The sequence below is a fragment of the Brachyhypopomus gauderio genome, unplaced genomic scaffold (genome assembly GCF_052324685.1).
Source record: "Brachyhypopomus gauderio isolate BG-103 unplaced genomic scaffold, BGAUD_0.2 sc50, whole genome shotgun sequence".
NCBI lineage: Eukaryota > Metazoa > Chordata > Actinopteri > Gymnotiformes > Hypopomidae > Brachyhypopomus > Brachyhypopomus gauderio.
This window is the reverse complement of record NW_027506875.1, coordinates 2,468,666-2,477,475: the sequence shown is the minus strand read 5'-3', so window position 1 is coordinate 2,477,475 and position 8,810 is coordinate 2,468,666. Positions and strand designations below refer to the sequence as shown.

The window sequence follows — 8,810 nt, the reverse complement described above, 5'->3', positions numbered from 1 at the left end:
GTGATCAATCAACCTAACACGCATGTCTTTGGACTGTGGGAGGAAACCGGAGTACCCGGAGGAAACCCACGCAGGCACAGGGAGAACATGCAAACTCCACACAGAGCAGCCCAGACCGAGAATCGAACCCAGACCGCCTTGCTGTGAGGCGACAGTGCTAACCACCACACCACCATGCCGCCCAACGTTAAACTTAATTAAGTTAAATATTTATACATATACTCGAAATGATTTAAAATAATTCGCTTTTTTATCAAATTATTTAATGGTTGTTTATTTTCAAAACGCACACGTTAACGTCTTCACGTTCTCTCATGTTTCGCCCTCGAAACATGTATTTGTAATACAAGAGAACTGTTCAGTCAGACAGTTGTGAAACAAAGTAGTTACAATTTCAAGCATTTTCAAGTACTTTAGTCTAAATTCCAATCAAATTACACCGCCGTCATCCATCCAGCGCTGATGAGCGCCAGTGAGAGAATCATATTTCGGCCACAAAACAGATATCACGCGCGTGTGTGGTTTATTATGATTTGACAGATTTTTTCCCCAAAAAAATCAAATGATGGAAATCCGTCGTAGTGACAGAGAACTTTAACCCATGCCGTTAGCACAAGTCCGTATTTGTGGACAAAAGGTGGTTCTACGGTTATAGTTAAGGTTTTTGTTCTCCGGCCAAGTAGTCACAGTCCCTTCAGTGCAGATGGTGAGCCTCAGGTAGGAGCTAGCATCAGCACATCCTCTTGTGGCAATGGCACATCCAACCCTGGCATCAGTACATCCACCGGCAAGCCAGACCATCTCCCAGGTGCTTGTAGATGCTTGCATGCAATTGTCTTGGGTAGAAGCATGCAAAAAGATAGACAATACAGACTGAGAGTGTGGACATCAATTTAAACCACCATTGATTTAAACGTACATAGCTCACGTGCCATCTATAGCAGCATACCTAAAGGGAGGGGTTCAGAGGTGACCACAGTCATGAGGGCTTAATGAAACACTGCTTTCCAGTCAAGTCATTGTCACAACTAGAGTGATGCCATGACACAGTTGGATGATTACCAGAAATCTCAACGTCTGGGGGCCCCCCGAGCCCCACATCTTACAAGGGGAATATTAGCTGAAGGCTTGATTACATAGGTGAGTCTTAAGTCTAGATTTAAAGATTGGAACTGTGTCAGAATCTCGGATTGGAGCTGGAAGACTATTCCATAATTGAGGAGCTTTAAATGAGAAAGCTCTGCCTCCGGCTGTAGTCTTAGAATTTTTTGGAACAAGGAGAAATCCAGCATTTTGGGAGCACAAAGGGCAAGATGGGTTGTAGTAAGCAATGAGTTCACTCCGATATTGTGGGGCAAGACCATTTAACGCCTTATAGGTTAACAGAAGAATTTTAAATTCAATTTGATATTTAATCGGAAGCCAGTGTAATGCCGCAAGAGTGGGACTAATATGATCGAATTTTCTAGTCTTAGTTAGGACTCTAGCTGCAGCATTTTGTACAAGTTGTAGCTTTTTTATGGACTGTTTAGAGCATCCAATTAGAAGACCATTGCAGTAGTCCAATCTTGACGAGACAAAAGCATGGACCAGCTTACCATGCATCAGTTAATTAAAGTGTCTCGGCTTGGCGATATTACGTAAATGGAAAAAGGCAGCCTTAGTGACATTGCATATATGTGTGTCAAATGAAAGATCCAAATCAATAGTAACCTAAGCTAAGCTTTTTGTGGTACATTTAGGTATTACTGAAAAAACCATCTAGGGTAAGGGGAATATCAGCCCAATTGCTTCGAGCAGCTTTGGGCCCAAGAATCAGCACCTCAGTCTTATCGGAATTTAGTTGAAGAAAATTAGACACCATCCAATGCAAATTTATTAAAACCATATTGTCCCAGTGGCAAGGTTGAAATGAATTTAATGAAATGGGCCATATTTGTCAATTTATACCCCAATCGAAATTTGTACTCCGCATTTACCCATCTGTGCAATTAGAACACACACACAAACACACACTAGTGATTACTAGGGGGCTGTGGTGCACACGTGGCCAGAGCGGTGGGCAGCCCTAACCCGGCAACATTTATTAACATGGCGACAAATACACAGATGACAAGACAAATAATTCAAAAACCTACCACAAGTGACTTGATATACAGTGCAGGGTCTTCCTGGCTACCAACTTCTTCGCTGGTGCTTAATTGGGACATTTTGTTTAATTTCTCGAGTCTCTGTCATGAATATCTTCACACTAAGCTACATGTTTGCTATGTCATTGCTGGAGTGACTGGATACGTGTGATGGATCACACACAAACGCAACAGGGTGTAGGAATGGTATATGTTTATATTTCTCATCCCACCACAGTCAGATCACAATCTATCTGGATGGCACGATTTATCTGGATAGTTTTTTTTTTTACGGTTTCCTGCCAGATTGAGAAACAAGCCAAAATAAAATAGGACTAACAAGGTAGAAAGTACAGATAATTTGGGAAAAATGTAAGGAGAAGAAGTAAAAAGTTGTCTTTTTACTACAGAAACATATCGATACCCAAAATGCTACTGTTCAAGTAGGTAAGGTGGCAAAGTATTTGTACTTTGTTACTTGACACCTCTACCTGTGTGAATGCGCTGGTGCTGCTTAAGATTACAGTGATTATTAAAACTCTTACCACACTCTGAGCGTTATGGCTCCTCTCCTGTGTGAATGCACTGATGTCGCAGGAGATCACTGTCATAAAACTCTTCTCACACTCTGAGCAGTGATATGGCTTCTCTCCTGTGTGAATGCGCTGGTGTTTGTGGAGATGACTCTCTTATTATTAAAACTGTTCCCACACTCTGAGCAGTGATATGGCCTCACTCCAGTGTGAATGCGCTGGTGTTCGTTGAGACTACTCTGTTGAGTAAAACTCTTCCCACACTCTGAGCAGTGATACAGCTTCTCTCCTGTGTGAATACGCTGATGTTCGTGGAGACTACTCTTTTGAGCAAAACTCTTCCCACACTCTGAGCAGTGATATGGCTTCTCTCCTGTGTGAATGCGCTGGTGTATGTTGAGACTACTCTGTTGAGTAAAACTCTTCCCACACTCTGAGCAGTGATACGGCCTCACTCCAGTGTGAATGCGCTGGTGTTTGTTGAGATTACTCTGTTGAGTAAAACTCTTCCCACACTCTGAGCAGTGATACGGTCTCACTCCAGTGTGAATGCGCTGGTGTTCGTTGAGACTACTCTGTTGAGTAAAACTCTTCCCACACTCTGAGCAGTGATACGGCTTCTCTCCTGTGTGAATGCGCTGGTGTTTGTGGAGACTACTCTTATTATTAAAACTCTTCCCACACTCTGAGCAGTGATATGGCTTCTCTCCTGTGTGAATACGCTGGTGTCGCTGGAGACTACTCTGTGTAGTAAAACTCTTCCCACACTCTGAGCAGTGATATGGCTTCTCTCCTGTGTGAATATGCTGGTGTTTGTTGAGATTACTCTTATTATTAAAACTCTTCCCACACTCTGAGCAGAAGTAGCTTTTCTCCTTTTCCATGCTTCCTGATTTCAGCTGTCTGACATACTCCTCATAGATAAATGTGTTTATGTAGGCAAATTTGACGTATTTAGGAAAGAGGACACAGCCGGAGAAGATGTGTCAATGGACAGCATTGATTTCTAAAGGGAAAAAAGACGTGTGAGATGAAACATAATTATAAATGTTTTGGCTCTGCACAATACTAAAGACATTCATACTAAAACCCATCAGGAGAAAAGCTAGGCTTCATTCCTTTACTAACATGAAAACACTTGTCCAATTTGTTATACATGTCGCTCTCTGTTTGGTCCAGTTCCACTGTTCAGGCTATAGGGACCAGAGTTGTATAATCCAGGTTCAGAAAGTAAAAGTCCTCACCAGGATTTTGCTCAAGCTTGCTAGATTTCTAATTAGTGCAATCCATGTAAAATGAGTGGAATCATGGAATCAACACAATACAGAAAGTCTGAGTGAGGACTTTTACTTTCTGAACCTGGATTATACAACTCCAACAGCGTCTGGCCGTAAATCTCTCCTCTCAGTCCACCTCCTCTCTGAGACCGATCTCATCCCTGAGACCAGGAAATGACGACTCGCTGTCACGTGATTGCATAAGAAATTAAGCATGGCAGATCACGAGATCACTCCTCTGTGTTCGCCCCCTACTACAGAAATAGTGCACTATATTGTAAATATAATGGTAAATTGTAAATATGGTAAATAGTACAATATTTCTGTGATAGGGAGCAATTTTGAATGGAGCGATGGGTTATATTATATTGAGTGGTGGGCCGTTAACGGCGTTAACACCGAAACGGCCGACCACTACTTAAATTTAACTCGCTTGCAGACCGTTTTTATCTGTATACATATATATATCAAATGTTAAATTTAATTAGTTGTCGGCCGTTATCGACGTTATCGGCCCTAATTATATATTATATATATTTTTTTTTAGCAAACATCACATACAGTCGTATGCAAAAGTTTGGACACCTCTTGCCAAACGGAATTTAATTTATTATATATAATATTATGAATAATATTATAATTAATATTTATATATAAATAAATATTTATTTGCAAATGTTTTCATATAACTGTATTATATAACCATGTGTAGGAATAGCGAGTTTAAATCATTCTTGCTTTCACTCATACATATATATATATATATATATATATATATATATATATATATATATATATTCAAGTTTCAAGTTTCAAGTTTATTTGTCATTTGCACATCATGTTGGGACATAACATACATTGAAATGCTTGGGGTGAGGCTCAGATAGTAATGGTTCTACAGCAGGGCGGTATCACATATAGTGGCAAAACAGTACAAAAACGGTGCAAATTGCATTTAGCAGCAACGAAAAACACAAGAAAATATACTCACAACATACACACAATGTATAGCAGCAATATTAATATACCAGAATTATATTATACAATAATATACCAGAATAATAAAGTATTTAAGATTAAATTAAAATTTAAATTAAAAAATAAAAATAAAAATTTTGATTTAAGTAGGGGGTTTCCTAGCCTCACAGATCGTTCAGAAGTCTGACAGCATGTGGATAGAAGCTGTTCAGTAGCCGGGTTGTTCTAGCCTGGATGCTGCGAAATCTTCTGCCAGAAGGCATAATGGTGAACAGGCCGTGTGCTGGGTGACCACTGTCTAGCCTGATCTTCTGGATTTTTCTGCGGCAGCGAGACTGGTAAATGTCGTGTAAGGCTGGTAGTTTGTTCCCTATGATGTGTTCTGCTGTCCTCACCACTCCTTTAAGGGCTTTGCGGTCACAAGCAGTGCAGCTGCCATACCAGGCAGTGATGCAGCCTGTTAGGATGCTCTCTATAGTGCATCTATAGAAGCTGGTGAGGATAACAGGAGGTATTCCAAACTTCTTGAGCCTGCGCAGGAAGAAGAGACGCTGACGGGCAGATCTCACAATCATGTTGGTGTGAAGGGACCAGGTGAGGTCATCAGAGAGGTGTACGCCGAGGAACTTAAAGCTGCTGACTTTCTCCACTTCATCTATATACACATAACATAGGCATATATATATATATATATTTCATTTTAAAAATAAATAAATAGTAACAAAAAAGGAAAAATAATACTACACATTTTAAACTGAACGGAGTAGAAAGATCGTAACCATTTTTGACAGTGGCATTTAAGGACATGTTAAACACATCCTATAGAGAAAATCACAAATAGATTTTACTTTTAATTTAAGCAGCAGTGAAAGATCTTTTTCAGACAACTACACTTGCTATATACAGAACTGTCAAATTTGTTTAATGCCTATGTTATGTGTTTGATTAAGTAAATGCAAGAAACCCAAATTTAACTCAGTAACGTATTAAGCAATAAAGACCAGGGAAATAATACAAGCAAACTTGATTAGTGAATTATTTACAAAAAATATTATTTAGAATCAAAACAAAGATTTCAAAGGCAATAAAACAAATAAAAGCTTACATTGAATTGTTTTTGAAGAACTCAAACTTAATGGATAAAACTATTGTGATATCTGCTTGTTCAAATCAAGCTCATTAAAAATTAAGCAGCTTCATACTCAAGAGAAAACAGTAAAACCCAGCATTCAGAATGAACAATAAAATGCATTAATGTGGCCATGCAGGATGCAAAACGAACTTCAAGACTACCAAGAGTCACAAAAAGCATGTACAGACACGCACGCACACGCAGTGTACAAAACAAAAGAGAACAAAAAACACATTTTCACTTTCACTTATCAATTATTCGTCAGTCCAATTGGCCTGCTGTCAAGTAACCTTTGTTAAAAGTCGAACGACACTCACTGGAATATAACTACACCTGTTATATTCCAGTGCAATACCACCCCACGCCAGTAGCTGGCGATCAAGATAAAAACAGGACCTCCTCTCTGGGACCTCAATAGGTCCCACAGATGAGGTAAGCCCCAGAGGTGAGATTTACGGCCAGACCCTACTCTACAACTCTGATAGGGACTTTTATTTTGTAGGGCTCATCAACCTCATATTCCAAGTTGTTTTCCTTCCTCTCTCTCTCATGGTGCTGCAGAGCTGTTTTGGTCTGTTGAAGCTCCTTATGAGTTCCAGCAGTGTGATTTGGTCTTTAAAATTATTGTGCCTCTTTGAATCAGAGAATTAATCTATGGGCAGCACCAAGATATCACAGAAAATGTCATATTTAATGGGGAAATTTTTCTTTTCATGGTTCGTGATGTGATTTTCACTGCTGTGAATTTGGTAGGGTCTTATTTCTACTGTTTGAACAAAAATGTTAGCAGTCATAAAAATGTACTCTTTTCATACTTTAAAATGGTGTTACAGATAACTGTGTATAATACAATGATTACTGTGCGTAACGGTCACCATTCCTTTACCATTTCTCACAACAGCTATATAACAAATGCATTACTAGCTAGTTCAGGGAAGTTATAAAACTACCTGTGTGTGTGTGTGTATAATGATTCACTAATACTGTGTTAGTACTGTGTAAAAGGATGTATAACCCAGCCTTTGTGTGTAATGAGACTGGGAGCCTGTTCAAAGACTCCAAAAACACCCAAAACAACTAAGGCCACATTATGTATCCAAATCCAAAGGGTGAAATTGGGCCTACAGGCTACCTGTTGGTTGTGTGTTTTAAATGGTTGATGATTTATGTGGATGCTGAGGAATTTGTCACAGGTTTAAAAAATAACTCACCTCTTCAGAAGATCTCATCAACTGTCTCACTGTTAAACCAACTTCAACATTCACGTAGGACTGAAAATGATTCGAATAAAATATTTTAACATTTTAACACTTTTTCATAACATTTCATACTTCACACTTCCATATTTATAACAAATAAAAAATGCAGGTAAAAACATGCACATTGATATAGGCAGTAGACTTATGCAGGGCATCGCAGACCTCACGAGAGCGAGTCAAAGAACTGGCCAAAACTGAAGTGGCGGTGCATGCATAAAATGGGGGATGGCATTTGTAAGAGATGTGGAGGCAGTCACGCACCAAGAACATGTCCAGCTTATGGAAAAACGTGTAATAATTGTGGAAAAAGAAACCATTATGCGAAATGCTGCACAGCTGAGACAAAGAAAAAAGTGCATACACTGGACGAGGAACCAGATGAGTTTTTCGTAGACGTAGTGTATGGTGTTAATTTTGGGACAAATGTTTTGTTCATTTGAAAATGAGATCTGAAACTGAAAGTTTTGAGTGTTGAGCCTGAACATCGAAAAATACCACAATCGATTAAAAATAAAAATAAGTGAAGCAAATGTTTTTTCAGTTTAAATACAATTTTGATTCAATTATGTATTTATTTTGAATCAATTATTTTTTTTCAAGTTTCAGGTTGCTGTATATTTTGATATTTGAGGTTTAATGTATTTCAGATTTCAGACTTTTTTTTCAGATTCAGATCTTATTTTTTTGAGTTTCGGATCTTTTTTTTCACTTTCACATTTTTTTTTTCAAGTTTCGAAGCTGTTTTTTTCAGTTTCAGATCTTCTTTTCAGTTCAGACTTTTGGCCCCGATCTAACGTGAGGGGCGTGGTATTAACGGATAGGGGCGTGGCCAAACGTGTGACAGCACAGCAAATCATTCCTGAGAGCCTTCCACAATGTTGCCTGATCAAAAAATGACAGGCTTTTACACTTTATATTGAAATAAATGCAGCAATGAAAGAGTCCTGTTAAGCGAGACTGTCTGGAAAGGATTTATGTTAATAACTTAGATACACTGTGATGATTGTTCAGACTAATGTTTCCAGCATTGCACCCAGCACTTTATGTTAGTAAGGTGTGAGTCTTGCTTTGTTAACTTAGTGTAGTATATTTTGTTTGTTTCTTTTCTTTGGTGCCGTCTACTGCTCCTAATGTTAAAGGTGAAACCCCTTATATATTATAGTGCAGGCATCCCATGCTGAAGAATGGATTGTTGCAGTGACTGTAAATGAGACAGTAATACCGTTTAAGTTAGATACGGGAGCACAAGTGAACTTGTTATCATTGGCTGATTACAAGATGCTGAAAATAAAAAGCAAGATACATACAGCAAAAATGAAAGTGACAGGCTATACCGGAGAAAGTGTACCAGTTAAAGGCAGCTGTATAGCTACGTTCAAACACAAAGGCCAGATGTTAAAGGCGCAGTTGCTGATTGTAGAAAAGAAAGTGCAACCAATATTAGGTGTAACTGCATGTCAGAAACTCAATCTCGTGAAGAGAGTGTTTATGGTGGCTTCACA

The 8,810-nt window shown here is 38.9% G+C and overlaps 1 protein-coding gene across 2 annotated transcripts; it reads right to left on the bottom strand.

The window, feature by feature from the left end:
• Positions 1-260: 260 nt before the first annotated feature.
• On the bottom strand, positions 261-7,327 carry LOC143487756 (uncharacterized). Of its 2 annotated transcripts, XM_076986903.1 has the most exons (3): positions 7,261-7,327; positions 2,675-3,668; positions 261-836 (listed from the first exon to the last, which is right to left on the bottom strand). In XM_076986903.1, exon 2 carries the CDS (start codon positions 3,544-3,546, stop codon positions 2,737-2,739), a length of 810 nt encoding a protein of 269 aa, XP_076843018.1. In that variant the 5' UTR covers positions 3,547-3,668; positions 7,261-7,327; the 3' UTR covers positions 261-836; positions 2,675-2,736. The 2 variants fall into 2 exon arrangements, with proteins under 2 accessions (XP_076843018.1, XP_076843019.1); XM_076986904.1 differs by lacking the exon at positions 7,261-7,327 and having other exon boundaries at positions 2,675-3,884.
• Positions 7,328-8,810: the final 1,483 nt, after the last annotated feature.

What these genes read in the sequence shown, in the direction of transcription:
- LOC143487756 (XM_076986903.1), bottom strand. Translation starts at nt 3,546, where the DNA reads ATGGAAAAGGAGAAAAGCTACTTCTGCTCAGAGTGTGGGAAGAGTTTT.